At 45.9% G+C, this 20420-nt stretch overlaps 1 protein-coding gene across 6 annotated transcripts in view; it reads right to left on the bottom strand.

Moving 5' to 3' along the window:
* Window positions 1–20420, bottom strand: part of RABEP1 (rabaptin, RAB GTPase binding effector protein 1) — a 182330-nt gene that overhangs the window by 33651 nt on the left and 128259 nt on the right. For all 6 annotated transcript variants that reach the window (XM_059148980.1, XM_059148978.1, XM_059148976.1 and 3 more), the window contains 3 exons: window positions 5578–5781; window positions 3836–3996; window positions 44–163 (listed from right to left, as the gene is read on the bottom strand). In XM_059148980.1, coding sequence (XP_059004963.1) covers window positions 44–163; window positions 3836–3996; window positions 5578–5781 — 485 coding nt within the window. The remainder of the gene's footprint in view (window positions 1–43; window positions 164–3835; window positions 3997–5577; window positions 5782–20420) is intronic.

The raw sequence follows: 20420 nt of genomic DNA, 5'->3' as shown, positions 1-20420 counted from the left end.
TCAGGGCCCTGGGTTCAGAGAATGAGCTACAGCGTCTCACAACCTTGGAGGCTTCCAGCTCTTTAACCTTGTCTTCCGCCTCTGTCAGTTTGTCCTTCAGAGCCGCGATCTCCTTCTCCATGGGCATCACCACAGACCGAAGCTTTTCAGCATCCTCTTGAGCCTACGGTTAAAAAGAATGAAATACCCTGACTTACTGGTTCACTGCTTTTCCAAGAAACGCTGACTCCTCTGCTGTGAGACTCAGTACACAAGTGGCCTACCAGGTGCTGTGTGAGCGCCAGCTAAACGGAACCACGTCTGACTTTCCAACGTCACACGACTCTGTGTCTCAAGTCATCATCACGATTTTCCCCAATGTTCCTCTTAGAAACTGGGAAGTAGGAAAATGGATTCACTATAACAAATCTGATTCTTTAAATCAATTAACTGGAAAAGACCCAATATATAAAAGTAAACACACATAATACTTTCATTTTCATAATTTTAGTTACTAAATTCATGAGACCATATTTCTCACGAAATGGCTGGATAAAAGGATTGATTCATTTTTCAACATAAATACAATGTATTTTCTAAAATTTTGGAAAATTATGTTGCTATAAAAAAAACCCTTCCATCTTTGTTATTTTAAGGAGTAATTTATGTAATACTTTACTTTTGATATCTAAATGAAACAAACCCGAAGAATGACTCCTAAAACTATCATATTGTTTTCTTTCATTCTCAAAAACATAGATTAAAAAAGGAAATAATATCCATAAGTTAGTAAACTAGTAAGAAACTTGATTTTCATAATATATATACGTGTATACATAATATGCATTATGTAAGTATACATGCGTGTGATATGTGTATATAATGTATATAAGCGTATACGTGTGTATAATGGGTGTGTGTATATATGTGGGCGTAGGTGTATATAATGTGTACGTATATGTACGTGTATATATACACACAGAAACAAAAGGAGACTCAGAAAGTTAGCTTTTTCCCTTCTAGTGAAAATGAAAATTAACCTTATTTGTTAAAATTTTTTTTTAAAGATTTTATTTATTTATTTGACAGAGAGATATCACAAGCAGATGGAGAGGCAGATAGAGGTAAGAGGGAAGCAGGCTCCCTGCTGAGCGGAGAGCCCGATGCGGGACTCGATCCCAGGACCCCGAGATCATGACCTGAGCCGAAGGCAGCGGCTTAACCCACTGAGCCACCCAGGCGCCCTTATTTGTTAAATTTAAAAGAGCTCCAGTTTACCCTTAAACGTTCATGATAGGGAAAGTATCATATATGCCCAAATATGCATGGAAATTTTCCCTAAAAAACATCTCTCTCAGAAAAGAGGGACTCGCTTGGTTTTCCAGTCCTTAAAGAGTCATTTTATCACTTATTTTATTTTTAACTAAGTCCTGTTTGGAAAAGACATATGAGCTTAAAATATCCTCAGTCACGGCTAATCTGGGATCCCTATAGAGGCCTGCTGATAGAGGAGGAAAGAAGCAAAGACTTTAACACAGACTGAGCTATGTGCCCATGTAACGATGACCCCACACGTGTTGCATATCATTATAAACAAAACTTGTAAAGATGATTTTTTTTTAATGGCAGAAAGGTCATTTAAAACAAGGAAAACTCAGGGTCCCCTGGTGGCTCAGTCCCCTAAGCATCTGCCTTCGGCTCAGATCATGATCCCAGGGTCCTGGGATGGAATCCCGAGTCGGACTCCCTGCTCAGTAGGGAGCCTGCTTCTCTCTCTCCCCCTCCCCCTGCTTGTGTTCCTTCTTTCATGCTCTGTCAAATAAATAAATAAAATAGTAAAAAAAACAAAAAGGGAAAAACTCATTAAGGAGGGCACTTGTGGCAGTGATGAGCATGGGCGAGACACAGAAGCACTGTTCACCTAAACTAGGGTAACAATGTGTGTGAACCACACTGGAATTAAAATTTTTTTAATTTAGGGAAAAAAATACAATAACAAAAAAAGAAAGTGTCATCCAGATGCAATGATTTCATGGATGAAGTTGACCCATATGACTTTTTCTTTCTTTCCTCTGCTTTACTGCCAGGCTGCACGTCCAGGGCGGCACTGAGCAGAAGACGGAACAGGCTTCCCTTTCGCACTTCTCTTCCAGGCAAACAGTTTGTAAGAATTTCATACCAATTACACTTCTCATAGGCTCATTTTTTATAAACAATGAAATAAGGACATGGCCTTCCTTTATGAATTTTCTTAGAATTGTTTTTATGTCTGGGTGTTGCATTTTTTTTTTTTTAAGATTTTATTTATTTGACAGGCAGAGATCACAAGTAGGCAGAGAGGCAGGCGGGGGGGGGGGAGCAGGCTCCCTGCTGAGCGGAGAGCCCAATGCGGGGCTTGTTCCCAGGACCCTGAGATCATGACCTGAGCCGAAGGCACAGGCTTACCCAATGAGCCACCCAGGCACCCCCCAGGTGTTCCATTTTATTAAACAGATTTTTTTATTTGCTTTTGAACAACAGCAAGGATAATTGTAAAAACTGTTGCAATCAAGAGGAGCCACATGGCATCACACAATGTGCTTTCGTGCAAGAGATCTTAGAACATAAAAAAGGACGTTAGGTAAAAACTGATGAGCATGGACTCGGGTTAGTAAGAATGAATCAATGCTGGTTTGTCAGTTGTGACAAACATACTACACTGACAGCAGATCCTAGTAACGGGGGAAACCAGGAGTGGGGCATATAGGACTCTCTACTATCTTCACAGTGTTTCTGGAAATCAAAACCATTCTAAAAAATAAAGTTTATCTTACAAATAAAACAAATTTTAAGAATGACAAGAAGTGGCAGGTTGTGAAAATCACGGATGTGAATGTATCAGAAGAATGAAAACCACAACGATCTCCTGGTAGGATATGCGCTAGAACTCCCAGTGACAGCACCAGACACGGGGCCTGCTGTGGAGCACACCGTCACAGGACTAAGTGACTCTAGCAGCCACCGAGACACACTCAGGTCCTCATGGAAATGCTGAGTTACATGCTTGTCCTGGAACAAGATGGAACGGAAAAAACCATTCTTCATGTCTGAAGCTTCTACTCGGGGTGTTGGGTTCTCAGATGACTTTTATGTTATTAGAAAAACCAAACAACCTTCTAAAAACACAAAAGTGTCCTTGTATGGAATGAGTGACCAGAAAGAATGATTAATCCGAATGACATAAAAAAAATCCAATTCTAGCCATTATTTTACATAATAAGTGCCTTACAATACATGACTGTGCCTCCACTAGTAAAGGGAAAGTTCATCTAAGGACACAGGCCAAAAAGCTTTCTGGCTTTCCTCCCCAGGGGAACCCTGGCCCTCCCGCCCAGCTCAGGCACCCGCCGCACCGTGTTCAGCGCGGCGGGCGGCGCAGCCCTTGCACGGGAACCACTGCGTGCTGGGAAGGACAGACCACCACCATCTGGTGTCCAGGTCCGGTCAGACCCACTCGCGGTCACGCGGCACCGGTGTGCTGGACACGAGCGCCGAGTCCACAGGCTCTACCAGCAAACAAGACTCCTGCCCCCGCGGAGCTCCCCGGCCAGGAGGGACAGAGAGGCAGCAAACAGCACACATGACACACAGGGGAGCTGTGTGTGCCACAGACAGGGAGACACGTGTGTGGGGCCAGGTGACCAGCAGAGCTGCAGCGGGGACGCGCGTCAGAGGCAGGAGGCCGGTGGCCACACGGCCATCCCGTGTGTCAGGGGAGCCAGCCCTACACTCTGCGTGCAACCGCCCCCATTGCAGACCAGAGTCCCCGTGTGCACACGTGGATCGGACGCCCCTGCGCAAGGACACTCCCTCATACCTTTTTCATTTCGTTTTCCAGGTTCTCCTCCTCCTGCCCCTCGGACAGCCGCCGCCGCAGCTCAGCGATCTCGCGCTCGGCAGACTCACGGTACTGTGCCCACTGGCCGCGCTCCTGCTCCAGCCGCACGTGGAACTGGTGCTCGATGTCGCGCACAGTCTCTGCGGGAGGCACCGCACAGCGCGGGTTGGGGCACGTCCACCACGGGAGGCACCAAGGGAGGAGCCCGCCCCGGGGACCAGCACGAGCCGAAAGTTCCCTCCCAGACAGGGAAAGCCCAGGAAAGGTCCGGCCCTGCCAGTGCCGGGCCCCACAGCAAAGCTTGGCCGAGGGGGCCAGCCTCCGCCACACCTCTGCCAGCACACGCAGGCTTCGGCTGCAACACCAACAGGACTGTCACCGCACCCACAGCCTGAGACATGGGGGATAGGAATACACATCTGCGACAGTGCCCTGGGTCTCGGGACTCTACACCGAGAGGAGTCTACACGGTCCTCATCAAATGGGTTCACCGTCAGTATAATCGTACAGCATTCTGGGAGATACACTGCTGGCAGCCACTAACTTCGATCCCTTGCTCCTGCCCCACAAAACCCCAATTCTGTTAAGAACTCAGTGGCCCAGTTTAGAAACCAGATTCTCCAGCTGCCTTTGTAGTTACGGGCAACCACGCCCCTCAGTAAACGGGACGGGTACATGCTGGAGGCTTCGAGAAAACATTTGCTTCTCTGAGGTGGACTGAAGGTGCAGCGGCCACTTTTCAGCCATGAGGAGGACGGTGTTGAAAGCCCTGTGCTAAGGGATGGAGAACCACAAGGACCAAAGGCCCAGAGACACAGGTTCCATCATGGAGGCTCTAACTGGCCCAGAGTCCCCGGCTGCTTCTGAGGGAAGAACGGGACTCCTGCGAGGGTGAGCCACTGTCACCGGCCACCGTGCGGGTGAGCCACTCGCCAGCCACCATGAGGCTTACACTCATCCCGAGGGGACAGCCACCAACCTGGAGACAGGGCTCGTGAACCGAGCCGCCTGTTGGAGCAACAGGGCAAAAATGACACATAGGCCAACATGGCGGAGAAAGTCACCACAATTTTACACGTACGGTATGAATGAAACGAACTTCAGGAACCCAAAGCTTCAGGGGCAACTTCCTCTGTCTCATCCTCGTCTGGCCAGAGAGGCAGGAGTCACGGAACACCGGCGCTGACAGCAGCCAGGCCAAGCCGCGACTCCTCCCTTAGCCCAGGCTCAGAGGCCGGAAGTCCCGCCAGCCCGCGGACTCCGGCCCGCACCTTCCAACCCTGGAGACCGCAGTGAAGGGGCACATCAAATCCCAGCTTCCCCTGAAAACGCGAACTCCCAGCCACGCTGGACTACACACGCAGCAGGAAAGTGTCAGCAGCGACCTGAGCCCCAGAGAGGTCTCCACCCGGCACACACACCGCACACACCCCGTGTCCATGCAGCCAGCTCCTCCCACATGCCTGGCCTGGCCCTGCTGCCAACCCTGGGGAAATGCCCCTGTAAACCCCCAGTCCCAAACCCGGGACAGAGGCGGATGGCAGGCCACTGACAGCACCGTGGGCCTCCTCTCATTCCAGAGAGGACGGTGCCTCCGACGACAGCCATGCAGGAAGCCACACGCGAGCTCAGGACCCTGTGGGAGAGCCGCCCAGCTGTCCGCCATCAGCAGCGCTGAGATCAGGAAACCACAGCACTCCCGGAACGTTCTCGGTCTTTACCTTTCATCACAGCCTGAAGCGAGGCAACCTCTTCTCTCCACTGTCTCTTCACTTCATCGATGGCTTCCTGCTTGGTGTTCTCGGAGACCGTGGCGATGGCCTTGATGTTCTCCACCTCTGCCTGGGCTTCCCACAGCTGCGTCCGCAGCTGCCCCAGGTCGTCCTGCGCCGCCTGCAACACCGCATTCTGCCTCTTCAGGTCTTCTGGGGAGAAAGGGAAAGAGGAAAGCCTTCCTGTTAGCGTCCATGTGGGTCAGGCTGGCATCCCCAGGAAGCAATAAAGCATTACACTTATGATGTTAACATTCTAGTGAGGAAATGAAGCCCTGTATTTTAAAATACTAACTTAGAAAATGAACATTTCTTTAAAAATTTATTTGAGAGAGAGTGTGAGAGAGCAGGTGCACGAGTAGGGGTTGGGGCAGTGCAGAGGGAGAAGCAGACCCTCACTGAGCAGGGAGCCAGATGCCAGGCTCCATCCCAGGACCCCGGGATCATGACCTGAGCCGAAACCAAGAGCCAGACACTCAACTGACTGAGCCTCCCAGGGGCCCCCAAATGGAATTATTTTAATAAACATAAAAGTTAAGGTATACAGGGTATCACAAAGCCATTACTTACTTAATTATCCGACCAGACAGTGATTAAGGCCGTAGTTCTAACGCTAAACTGAGCCTCTTTCACCACTGGCTAATGAATGTATTTAACCTCTCTGGCCTCAGTTTCCACATCTACAAACCGGGATTAGAAACACCCATCTCAGAAGGCTGCTTTAATGATAAGACAATTTACTGAAAATACCTAGTAGTCCAACACTGACACAAAGTAAACATTCCAGAAACAGTTAACAGAGGAGGAAAACAGCCAGAGTACACAGTAGCCATACAAGATCAAGGATTTCTTAAAGTCAGGATGAATTTTCCCACATCTCTTGACCGCCTCTTAAGTGTTAAGTTATCTGACATGCAAGCCCAGCTAGGGCGTGTGTTTGGCCAATCGACTCTGCAAAGGGCGCACCTGCTCCCCGTACACTTACCAACAGTCACTACTCCCACTGCTCACACTCCGTGCCGACGTCACGGGGAGAAGTCAGCGAGAGCTGTAATCTCCAGCCCCCATCAGCAGTGAGGCTGAGTATCTTTTAGACAGTTAATGCCTACTTTTCTTCTTCGGTGACGGCCCCTGCCTGGGTCTCTAATGAACCGCCTTTCCTCTGATGGAGAAGAGTATTTGACACATCCCGGTACTGACTGACCCTACTTCCTGAGAACACTCTCCCAGCTGCTTGTCTCTTGACTTTTCCACGGCTTTCACCATTGAAGATATGAGAGACACTCATGCAGGAGAACCGTGTGTCCCTACGTAAAGTCGCCGATATCCTTTACAGACCGCAGTAACGAAGCGGACAGGCCAGAACAGCAGTCTGAGGACCTAACTCTGTCACCGGCTGCCGCACGACATGAAGGAATCACACCACGGTCAAGCCAGGGCAGCGGCAACGCTTCTCGGGATGAATTTCTAAGTATAAGAAAAAATCTAATAGAGGGATCCCTGGGCGGCTCAGTCGTTAAGTGTCCACTTTCACTCAGGTCACGATCCTGGGGTCCTGGAGTCAAGCCCCACATTGAATGCTCAGCAGGAAGCCTGCTTCTCTCTCTCTGCTGCTCCTGCTGTTTGTGCTCAACCTCTCTCTGACATATAAATAACATCTTTAAAAAAAATCAACTCGAGGGCGCCTGGATGGCTCAGTGGGTTAAAGCCTCTGCCTTCGGCTCAGGTCCTGATCTCGGGGTCCTGGGATTGAGGCCCGCATCGGGCTCTCTGCTCAGCGGGAAGCCTGCTTCCTCCTCTCTCTCCGCCTACCTCTCTGCCTACTTGTGATCTCTGTCAAATAAATAAACAAATAAATCTTAAAAAAAAAAAAATCAACTCGATAATATTAAAGGATTTTTCAACGTTGTGTGGACATTAATCATTACCCAGCACAGTCAGGCTGGGTAACGGGAGAAACATTAGTCACGCTCATTGTAAGTCGTGCAGAGATCTTTACTTCCACAACACCCGCTTCAACGTCAGTATCAAAACATTTTGGGGGCGCCTGGGTGGCTCAGCCGGCAAAGGGTCCGAGTCTTGGTTTCGGTTCAGGTCATGATCTCAGGGCAGAGGAAGAGAGCCCCACAGGCTCCACGCTCAGTAGGGAGTCTGCCCGATGGCCTCACACCCCCTCCAATAAACAAAGAAATCTTCGAAAAACCATTCTGAGGGGCGCCTGGGTGGCTCAGTGGGTTAAACCGCTGCCTTTGGCTCAGGTCATGATCTCGGGGTCCTGGGATCAAGTCCCGCATCGGGCTCTCTGCTCAGCGGGGAGCCTGCTTCCCTCTCTCTCTCTCTCTGCCTGCCTCTCCGTCTACTTGTGATTTCTCTCTGTCAAATAAATGAATAAAATCTTAAAAACAAAAAACAAAAAACAAAAAACAAACAAAAAAAAACCATTCTGAAACACTAGCCAGAGAAGGAGATAAGAATGTTAGCTGCAGAAAGTAATGACCTATGTGGGAGGAAAGACGGGTATGTAGGAAACAATGATGGGTGCGTGGGAAGGACCCCGGGACCACACACATGAAGCCACAGAAAGAAAGCTATATGTGTAACCTCCATGTTCCCAGTGAAATGTGAAATAAAAGAAAAAGCATTATCTTTGGGATACCTTGGTCTTTTCTGAGAGCTACAATTCTGTTAAGGCTCAAGTCTATACACTCACACCTGCTCATGCTGATTACCCCTGCTCCTTTTTATTTACTGGAAATTACCCAGACTAACACGTGGTCACTATGAACAGAAAAGCAGCAAATACCAAACTTAAATGCTAATTTGTGGCATGTTTCCACAGGGTAAAAGCAGCACAGAGGGCCTAGAGGAAGACTAGGTCAAATTTAGTTCCTGACTTATGTTATGCATATTGAGATAAGATCTATATTATATGCTACATATTCCTTAAATATATACATTTAATGAAGAAACAAAAGAAGTTAAAAGTTAGAAAAACCTACAGTTTCTGTACCAAACATTTTAAATGTTTGCAATGGTACAAGTTATTATTAAAGAACAGTTATCTGGGGCGCCTAGTGACCCAGTCAGTTAAGCGCCTGCCTTTGGCTCAGGTCATGATCCCAGGGTGCTGGGATTGAGTCCCCCATCCGGGTGCCTGCTCAGTGGGAAGCCTGCTTCTCCCTCTCCCACCCCCCAGCTTGTGTTCCCTCTCTTACTGTGTCTCTCTCTGTCAAATAAATAGATAAAATCTAAAATAAAAAAAAAATAAAAAAAAAAAAAAGTTGCATACCTTGTTTTAAAAAACAAAACAACTAAAGAACAGTAATCTATCCATTTTGGTTTTGTATATGTAGTGATAAAGATTTTCAAATGTACTCCGAAACTCAATCTAGTACAACAATCTGTCACATACCCATCACTAAGATGCACCAAGATCCGACCACACTGATTTCAGCCATTGTTTTTCTACCACGTATTTTGAAAATAAGCCCCCAAAACAACAGAACATCACCTAACATACTACAACATGCATCTCTAAAACGGGACTATGTCCTTGCACACACACAGTGCTGCTGTCACAAGTAACACGCTGGATGTAGTCCAGCGTCCAAGCTGTAGTAAAACCTGTGCTCTCGCGATGGCCGGGTTACAGACGTTCTCGCCTGCAGGAGGGCTCTCTCCCGCCAGGGCTGTGCGGCGCGGCCTGACACAGCAGTTCTTGCCCTATTCTGTACTTTTGTGCAGTTTCATAGAGACATATCATTCTGATGACGTAGGGAGTCCTCCCCTACCAGATTCGGAAATGACCTTTACAAGCCTCGTGCACCCGCTACGCAGCTCCCGCAAGCACAGACCGGCAGGCTGTCTTGCCCCGCCCACCCACGTGCCCTGCGCAACACGCTACTATGAGACCAGCCTCAGGCATTTTAAACTGATGAACTTTATTTTTTAGAGCCATTTCTGCTCACAGCAAGACGGAGCAGAAAGTACAGAGCTCCCATACCCTCCCTACCTCACCCTGCACAAGCTCCCCTCCTGGGCACACCCTACAGACACACATTACACATGACACACCCCACGGTCTGTGTGAGGCTAACTCACGATGACATGTCTCCGCCCCCGTGGATCACACACAAGAGTTCCCCGGCCTACAAATCCTCCCTGCCTCATTCATTCCTCCTTCCCTCCCAGGCCCTGGCAAACACTCATCATTTCACTGTCTCCATAGTCTTGCCTTTTCTGGGGTGTCCCACAGTTAGAATCCAACAGCATCCTTTTTGAGGCTGAATATTCCACTGTCTGGATGTACCAGCTTATCCGTTCACCTACTAAAGGGCATCCTGATTGCTTTCAAGTTTGGGCAATTATTAGTAAATAAGTGCATGGACAGCTTTCAATTCTCTCAGGCATATACTGAGGAGGAAAAGTGTTGAATCATATCAGCTAAGAGTAGGTTTAGTTTTTGTAAGAAACTGCCCAGCCACCTCCCAAAGCGACCATACCACTGTGTACTTCCACCAGCAATGGAAGGACGTTCCAACAGCTACTCCTAGGCAGCAGCATTTGCTGGAGGGCCAGTGTTTCTTGGCCATCACAACACATGTGTGGTGGTCCCTCACTGCCTTACTATACTCCGACTTGGAAACCATCACCACAATCGATCTGGGACCAATTCCATCCTCCCAGAGGGAAACCCAGGGCTCTTTATGACCTCCCAACTCTCTACCCCCCAGTATCAAGGAACCACTAATGAACTTTCCACCCTTGTCAACCATCTACACACCCTGGCCATTTCACAGAAATGTAATCATACGTGACCCTCTGTGACTTGCTCGTCACTCAGCATGATGCTTTCAAAGCTCAACCCCGCGGTAATATCAGGACTTCATTCCTTTTTATGCAGGAATAATAAAAATAATATGTCTATTCATCAGGTGCCATCCAGGCTGTTCCCCGCATTTGGCTCTTCTGAATAATGCTGCCGCACGTTTCCTCTCCTGTGTATAATGCTAGGGGTGAAATTCTGGGTCATGTGGTAACTGTGTCGCCACGTTAAGAACTGGAAGACTCTTTTCCATACCTCTGGGCCATTTAACAATCCTGCTGGTAGTGTGTGAGGACACTTGGTTCTCCGCATCCTCGTCCACAGCTATTATTACCGGACTGGACACGGGCACCCTGGGGCATGAAGCGGCATCTCACCGTAACTCTGATGTGCGCTTGGTTGATACTAAGAACACTGAGCATCTTTTTTTTTTTTTTTTAAGATTTTTATTTATTTATTTGACAGAGATCACAAGTAGGCAGAGAGGCAGGCAGAGAGAGAGGAGGAAGCAGGCTCCCTGCAGAGCAGAGAGCCCGATGTGGGGCTCTATCCCGGGACCCTGGGATCATGACCTGAGCCGAAGGCAGAGGCTTTAACCCACTGAGCCACCCAGGTGCCCCAGAACACTGAGCATCTTAATCGTGTGTGTGTCAGCCACCCGGGCGACCTCTCTGAAGAAACCTCTACCGACCACTGTCTGTCAAATGTCAATGTCAATGTCAACAGAGCAGTGTCTGTTGACCATTTTCCACCGGGTTGTCTTTGTATTACTTAGCTGTAAAGGTTCCTGATATATAGAGATAAAAGTCCCTCCATCTGATACAATATTTGCAAAAATGTCTCCCATCCAGTGAGCTGTCTTTTCACTTCCCTAACAGTGCCCTTGGAAACACAAAAGCATTTAACTCTGATGAAGCGTGCTCTGTCTGCTTCCTTACTGGTTGCCCCGGCTCGCAGCGTTACCAGAGACGGCGCTGCTCCATTCCAAGGTTGCTCGGATTGATCCCTAGGTTTTCCTGTAAGAGTTTTACAGTCTGTCTTTTAAACCTTGGTCCTTGACACACTCCAAGTGGATCTGTGTACACGGGGATACCAAGATGTCTCAGCACAGTCTATTGGAAAGATGGTTCTTCCCCACGTGAGCCGTTCCGTCGTCTTGCACACAGTGGGCTGACCATGCGCAGGAGGAGGTTAGTGTCTGGATCCCAGCTCTACCCCGAGGAGCTACTACTTACACCTGTGCCAGCACCACACTGTCTCGACCACTACTGCTTCATAGCCAGTTCTGAAACCTGGCTAAGTGAGTCCTCCAACTTTGTTCTTGTTTTCCAAGAACGTTTTGGCTATTCTGGATCCCTAACATGGTTGAATAATTTGGAGGATCAGCTTGTCCACGTCTATCAGAAAGGCAACTGAGATGATGGAAGACACTGCATTAAATCTGTACACCCATCAAGAGGTCCCGTCAATACTAAGTCTTCTGATATATGAACATAGAATGTTTTTCCAATTATTTAGAACACTTTCAGTTTTTTCAACACCATTTTGAAAGTTTTCAAAGTATAAGTTTTACAATTATTTTGTTAAATTTCTTCCTAAATATATCACAAATTTTGATGCTACTGTAAACAGAATTATTTCCTTAGTTCCACTTTCAGATTATTCATTGCAAGTGTATAGAAATACAATCAATTTGAACCCACAGGTGTATTAATCTTTGACAAAGCAGGAAAGAACATCTAATGGGGAAAAGAAGATCTCTTCAACCAAGAGTGTTGGAAAAATTGGACAGGCACGTGCAGAAGAATGAAACTGGACCACTTTCTTACACCATACACAAAAACAAATTAAAAAATAGACCAAAGACCTAAATGTGAGACCTGAAACCATAAAAATCATAGTGAAGGACACAGGCAGTAACTTCTTTGACATTGCTGTAGCAGATTCTTTCTAGGTAAGTCTTCTGATGCAAGGGAGAACAAAAGCAAAAATAAACTATTGGGGCAAAATAGAAAGCTTCTGCACAATCAATAAAACTTAAAAGGCAACCTACAGAATGGGGGATGTTTGTAAATGACATATCTAATAAAGGGTCAGTGCCCAAATCTATAAAGAATTTATATAACTCAACACCCAAAACATGAATAATCCAGTTAATACATGGGCAGAAGACATGAATAGTGATTTCTCCAAGGAACACGTCTTGATGGCCAACACACACACAACAAGCTGCTCAACATCACTGGTCAGAAGGGACGTGCAAACAAAACTACAAGGAGGTACCACCTCCCGCCCATCAGAACGTCAAAGATCAACACAAGAAACCACGGATGCCAGCGAGGATGGGGAGAAGAGGGGGACTCTCCTGCACTGCTGCTGGGAAAGCAAACTTGAGCTCTGGGCAAGTTAAAAGCAGAGCTACCCGAGGACCCAGCAACTGCGCTACTAGGGGTTTACCCGAAGTTGCAAAATACTGATTCCAAGGGCTACACGCACCCCATGTGTACATTAGCATTCTCTACAACAGCCAAATTATGGAAACAGCCCACATGTCCATCAGATGATGAATGGGTAAAGAAGATATGGGGTGTGTGTGTGTGTGTGTGAGTGTGAGAGAGAGAGAGAGAGAGAGAGAGAGAGAGATGGAATATTACTTGGCCATAAAAAGGAAAGAAATTTTGCCATTTGCGAAGACATGGCTGAGTTACAGACTATAAGGCAAAGCAAGTCCGTCAGAGAAAGACAAATACCATCCGACTTCACTCATATGTAGAATTTAAGAAACAAAACAAATGAGGTGCCTGGGTGGCTCAGCTGGTTAAGCGTGTGACTCAGTCTAGGCTCAGGTCTTGACCTTGGGGTGGCAAGTTCAAGTCCATGTTGGGCTCCACTAAAAAAAAAAAAAAAAAAAAAAGGAAAAAAGAGAGGAAAACCACGGAACAGACCCTTAACTACAGAGAGCAGGTTACGGGGGGAGGATGCTGGGGGACGGGTGAAACAGGTGGTGGGGATTCCGGCATGCACTTGCAATGGGTGCCTGGCAGCATAGCACAGTGCTGAGCCAACACACTGCACACTCACAACTAGCATTACACCGCACATTCGCTAACCGGAACTGAACTCAAAACTGTAGAAGAAGAAATACAATTGCATTCTATGTACTGATCCTGTACCCTGCAGCCCTGCTGAACTCTCGTAACTCCTCAAACAGGCTTCCAATGGATTCCCGTCCGTCCTCCTCATGTAAGTGGAATCACACCTTACTTGTCTCTTTCCGGCTAGTTTCACTTTGGAAGGATCATCTTCACGGCTGAAAACCGTGACCACATCTGAATGCCACAAACATGCCACCAGTGCCGCAAAGTCCTGTTGTCTGAATTTTTTTTTTTAACAGTTCAGCCCTTTGAGTCAAATTCCAATAAGGTGCATAAATGCTTCAACATATGCTCTCTCTCTCAGTCCATAGGTTCCCCTCCAGCTCCTTCTTCCCCTGAAGTCAATTTTATTTAGGGTTTTAAACTCTGTGGTCATAAATGAGATTGGTTTATTTGTATGCTAGGATCTCTGCTTCTTGGTTAGGTATCGGGGTTAGCCTAATTCCACGAGATGAAATGGATGGCTCTCTTTTTGTTTCTGACATAGCATATAAAAGAAACAAATATTCCTTGTGTATTTAACAAAATTTCCCTGTGCCTGTGGCATCTTTTATAAATAAGAATTGTTTATTGACTCGGTTTTTCTTACGGTTATGCTTTATTCAAGTTTTCTATTTGAGGCAATTTTGGTAATTCATATATCCTGGGATACTATTCAACTAAATATCCAAGACTTTTGGCACAGACATACACAGTGTTCTTATGCTTTTACAGTTCTACTCCATCAGTAATTGTCTTATTTTTTTTCCCAAAAGATGAGCTTTTGATTTTATTGAGCTTCTTAACTATTAACTTTGCTTTCCATTTCATCATTTTCTAATTTTTTCTTCTTTATGTTCACTCTTTTTCTAGTTTCCAGAGCTAAACACTTAAATCATTTCTTTTTCTTTTTAAAGATTTTATTTATTTGACAGAGAGAGCAAGTACAAGCAGTGGGAGCAGCAGAGGGAGAGGAAGAGGGAGAAGTAGGCTCCCCACTAAGCAAGGAGCCAATGTAGGGCTCGATCCCAGCACCCCGGGATCATGACCTGAGCTGGAGGCAGACGCTTAACTGACTGAGCCACCCAGGGAACCCAGATCATTTACTTTTCAATCTCTCACTGTCTTTTAATTATTTAATTTTAATAAATGCTTTTAAAGTTAAAAGCTTATCCTCTAAGTATTGTTTTAGCTCCTTTCCACAAGTATCTTCACCATATTCTCAGATATTGTGATCTCCATTGTGATTTCCTCTTTAACTTAAGACCAACAGGAATGAATTCTTAGTTCCCAAGCTTTTAAAAAACACTTACATTACTGTTTAAAATCTTTAACAGAATTACATAAGAAAACATAAGTAGTCTTGTTTTTTTTTACTACGTTGAGTTCTTGAGATATATGTACACAGACTATTTTTTTGTGTTCCTTATGAATATAAAAGGATTATTAAATATTACACTTTATATATATTATAAGTATATTTTTATATATTATAAAATATATGTAAATATATTTTATATATAAATATAAAATATAATAATATGAATATAAAAGAAATATAAAAGGAATGAACATTTTTTGGTTCCTTGGGTACAGAATTCCTCAAGCTTTTTAAAATTCTGTTGCTCAAAGCTATTACATCTTACCTATTGCTTGATCTAGCAATCGATACAATGTTACATAACTCCTTCCTGTGCGTCTGTTGATGTCTTCCTTTAATTCTATCAACCTTTTGTTTTACATGGCCTGTCATGGGGATTTCACTGGGTGCATACAAGTTTTTTTTTTTTTTTAGGACTTTTATTTGAGAGAGACAGAATGAATGAGAGAGAGAGCGAGTGAGCGCACAAGCCGGGGGGAAAAACAGAGGGAGAGGCAGAATTCCTGCGGAGCAAGGAGCCCAATGCACAGCTCAATCCCAGGATCTCCAGACCCCGGGATCGTGACCTGAGCTGAAGGCAGACGCTTAACCGACTGAGCCCTCCAGGCACCCCAGTGATGGCTGGATCTTCTCGGCAGATTGGCTCTTTATGAGATAGCTTTCTATATTCCTTCAATGTGTTTTGCCATAGGCCCCAATCTGTTCTTACTGTTTCATTTGTTTCAATTTCTTCTTTTAAAACCTAACAGGAGCTATGAAGTTTTTTGGTTCTGATTTTTACAGTCAGACTTACTGTTTCTAGGCTGGCATTGTTTCTTCTACCCTATATTCTCCCTGCATTTACTCTTCTTGCAAATGCCATCTCTACTGGTTCTTCCGGGATTCATGTGGCTGATAAGTGCTCTTAGTTTCCATATACCTAAAATACCTATTGTGCTCTCATTCTTTTTTTTTTTTTTTTTTTTAGATTTTATTTATTTATTTGACAGAGAATCACAAGTAGGCAGAGAAGGGGGGAAGCAGGCTCCCCGCCGAGCAGAGCCGGATGCAGGGCTCCATCCCAGGACCCTAAGATCATGACCTGAGCCGAAGGCAGAGGCTTTAACCCACTGAGCCCCCCAGGCGCCCCTGTCCTCTCATTCTCAAATAACTCAGCTACATATAAAATTTGAGGTTGAGACTTACTTTTCTCTGCACCTTGAAGATATTTGTCTCCTGTAATCAATTTTGTTTATGTGGCATCTCCCAATAACCTGTTTCTTCTATTAGCCTTCCATATTTTCTTTTCATTCTTGGTGTTCTATAGCTTATGATATGTCAAAATAAGAATTTACCATTCTACAGCTTATTTACTTATTTACTTTATTTACTTATTTACTTTACTTATCTACTTATAGTAGAATTTACTATTCTACAGCTTTACTGTTCTACAGCTTAGGATATGTCAGAATAAGAATTTACTATTATATATCTACTTGGTACTCAGTATTTATGTTAGGGACTCACTTTTTTTCTTAATCCCTGAAAAACCTCAGTTAGTATTGCCTCAAATATTTTAACCCTTCTCTTCTTCTCCTGCAACTCTTATTTTATTATTACTATTTTTTAAGATTTTATTCATTTGACAGAGAGCGACACAGTGAGAGAGGGAGCACAGGCAGGGGGAGTGGGAGAGGGAGAAGCAGGCTTCCCACTGAGCAAGGAGTCTTATGTGGGGCTACAACCCAGGACCCTGGGATCATGACCACAGCAGAAGGCAGACCCTTAATGACTGAGCCCCCAGGAGCCCCACAACTCTTTTTAGAAACATGTTAGAGACTCACTGGAGCCTCTACGTCTGCTGCCCTTTGATCCTTCTTCACTCTGTCTCACTGAGAAGAGGAACTCCCAAATACCATTTTCTAATTCACTGAAATCTCTGTGTCTTATCTACAGTTTAAACCATCTATTTACCTTATTTCCATTTATTTGTTGTTTCTAAGATTTCTAATGGCTTTTAATTTTATTTAATATACCTAGATTTATTTCCGTATCTCAGTGTAAGGTCACAGTGCCTGAACCACAAACATCTTCCTTAACCTGGCACAGAACTACTGAAACTCTGATTGGTCAGAGCCGGGCTTTATAGAAACTAGGCCCACAGATAAAGTCCTTCCCAACAGCCCTAGAAAATCTGTCTTCTGGTGATGAATATGTGTTATAGCTCTACTACCTTCCTTCGAACTCTGAACTCTCTGGCCTTCTGTTTGCTGCTTCATATAACAGAGCTTCTCTTACTGCCCAAGACTGAGGATTTCCAAAACCGAACCCTGGCATAGTGCCAAGGTTGGCGAATCCAGAAAGCCAAACCACATTCTTCTTTTCAGAGCTGAATGCTTTTTCTTCAAGTTCAGTGGAAAAGCAACAGAGCTTTCAGAAACACGAACATTCCCAGTTGAAGGCGGCTGAGAAAAGGGCAGGTACCAAGGTCGGAAGGGGCGGCTGAGGGGAGTCCAAAGTCCTAACCTCTTTCAGCAGCCTTCCTCATACTGTCCATACTTCTCCGCTGGCCCTTCTCCAAACACGAGAGCGCAGCTATTACGACATCAAAGCAAATGCTGCTGCTATTGGGACAAATACAGATGTCTGGACTTCCAGAGTCACCTTAACCTGGTCTGCTGGACGGTGAAGATGTGCTGAACACGTCAAACCCATGACTTACGCTGCCGCCATCTGTGACCACGAAGACCAGGTTCACATTTGCAGCAGACGCTGTACCAGAAGCTGCCGCTTTAGGGGACAGCCATACGTTTTTATTTTCATTATGACATAGGGAAATGGCCAGGACTGAAACCGAATCAACATTTACCTTTTACAGATTATGCATTTTCTTTAGAAATGACACCAAAAACTCTCAAAAGGGGTCACATTATTTCTTCTGAACTTTTTTGAAAAGTGATGTCCCCTCCACGGCCGGCTGAAGTTTGCCAGGAACTCCAGACAAAGCAGATACAACCGTGCGCATAGATCGTTTACTAGGTCTTGGTGTCCTCACAGTAACTTGACATATGCACACTGTTTTCTGAACGAACCCACAGTTCAAGCTGTCTGGATCAGAGACTGAAAACCGCAAATGATCACGTATTTCAGAAATGAGAGGTACTTGGTCATTTTCCGTTCTGAAGAACCTTACAGGAAACTCCATCTTATAATTTAAAAGCAGAAAATAAGAAAACAAAGGAAACCCTAACAGCTTTATTTGGGGACAGAGGAAACCAGAAAACAAAATGAACAAACTTGGGGCAAGACTAACAAGTTTACAGAGTAAGCCAGACCGAAAGAGCGAGCATAGGAAGGGCTGCTGGGGACCGCGGAGAAGGGGACGGGACACCCCGCCTAGGGCGGCGGCGCACTCACCGGTCACCAGAGGCAAGCCATGTGCCGCTGCACACGGACATGAAAGGTACCACAGGTCCCCCGACAAGGACACACCACTGCACTGTTCAAAGTGGTGCCTCCTTGGTTCGAGGCTGGAACAGTTTTTCTCAGGGAGCATTAACGAAGTCACAGAGACACACGGAAGAACCAGACAGAACTTCTCATGACGCTCAATATACGTTCAAACGAGGACTCTGCAAACACACGATCTGCTCCTGAAGACCATACTTTTTTGGAGATAAAACCGTAACTCAGTCACCCCAGCCTCCGCAGTGACTTGCACCACGCTCCGTGCCGAGATAGGAGTGCCAGCATTCCCTCCCCGTGGGCCTCGAAGGAACTAAATTGAGGAGGGAGGCAGCCGTACCCCGCAACAGGCAGCAAGCCTGTGCTGTGCCAGATGCACTCTGTGAGTCCTACACAGCTCTCAAGCTTGTCTGAACACAGTTCACAGCAAAAGATGCATTTTCTATCTCACCCTCACGCACACACCTGGCTGTGTCACTGACGCAAACCGGTCCGTCCCCGTGACTCTGCTCAGCTGAGCCTTACCAGGTGTCCTGCGCCGCTGCATCCCACTGTGCTCTTGACACCTGCTGCGCACAACCACTTACAATCTTTCCTGACCCCTCCGAGCGCGGCCACCTATAACCTGCAGGGAACCCGCAGGGCAGGGTCCTCAGTGGAGCACACAGAACCCTGCAGAGTATGAGGGCAGAGTCCCCTGCCCACCTCCCTTCCCTCAACAGCACTTTCTCACGTAACAAGACACAGCCTTCCGCCCGCCCCACACTGTGGGTCACCGCCCCATGAATAACCTCCTCTCCCGTGTCCAACCAAAGGGACAATATGAAGCAATGAAAAAACACACTGCTAACGACTGGGTAACAGGCCTGCGGCAGGTCAGGCGACTGTGAAGTCCACTTCCAACAATACTAGAGGAAGCCCAAGCAAGCTGCCGGCTGACAGACAAGAAGTACTTTTGAAGCTGAGGACTATGTGACTTAACATGTAATTCAGAGAGACCGTAAGAGAATGGAATAATCATCACTATAAAATAAACCTTTTAGGGTGCTTGGGGGGCTTGGCCAGTGAAAAACTGTCTGCCTTCGGCTCAGGTCATGATCTCAGGGTCCTGGGATGGAGCCCCACATCAGGCTCCCTGCTCAGCGGGAAGCCTGCTTCTCCCTTTCCCTCTGCCCTTGCCCTGTTCATGCTCATTCTCTCTCTCTCTCAAATAAATAAATAAAATCCTAAAATAAAATAAACCTTCTATTTCCATATACTTATTTATAAGACTAAGGGTTCTCAGCACTCATCTTTATTTAAAAAAAAAAAACAAACAAACAAAACCTGGAGGCACCTGGGGGGCTCAGTCTGTTAGGCATCTGCCTTTGACTCAGGTCATGATCCCAGGGTTCTGGGATCAAGCCCTGTGTTGGGCTCTGCACTCGGCAGGGAGTCTGCTTGGGTTTCTCTCTCTCCCTCTCCCTCTAACCCCCTCTACTCCCACTTGTGCTCTCTCTCTCAAATAAATAATTTTTTTTAAAACCCGAAACTTACCTTTTTCTACAAGTAAATATTACTCACACAGAGGTTACGACTTAATTGGGAGGGAAATCCAATTGTATCTGCATTACCAATAAGTAATGTACCTGCATTTCCAACAATTTTCACACTTTATTATACTTTAAATGTATAGAATATATGTAGTGTGTTCAACAGTGTACGTATTAATAACTATAACGGTAAATCAATGCATTAGAAATATGCAAGCAATTTCTGTCGCAGACCAGTCTGACAAAATTTTCTTTGAAAAAGGCTTTCGAGCATCAAGTACCACCCATGACTCCCCAAGTGTGGTCCCTGAACCAAGAGCGTCAGCACCCCCTGCTAACTCACTAGAAGTGTGAGCTCTAGGACCCCGCAGACCCGATGAGTCAGGCTCTAGGGTGAGACGCACGATCTCTGTTCTAACAAACCCTACAAGTCAAATTCTGATGCACACTCAAGTCTGTGTTCCTAAAACAAGGGG

Source organism: Mustela lutreola, chromosome 15 (genome assembly GCF_030435805.1).
Source record: "Mustela lutreola isolate mMusLut2 chromosome 15, mMusLut2.pri, whole genome shotgun sequence".
In the NCBI taxonomy this organism is placed as follows: Eukaryota; Metazoa; Chordata; class Mammalia; order Carnivora; family Mustelidae; genus Mustela; species Mustela lutreola.
This window is presented reverse-complemented; position numbering and strand designations above follow the sequence as displayed.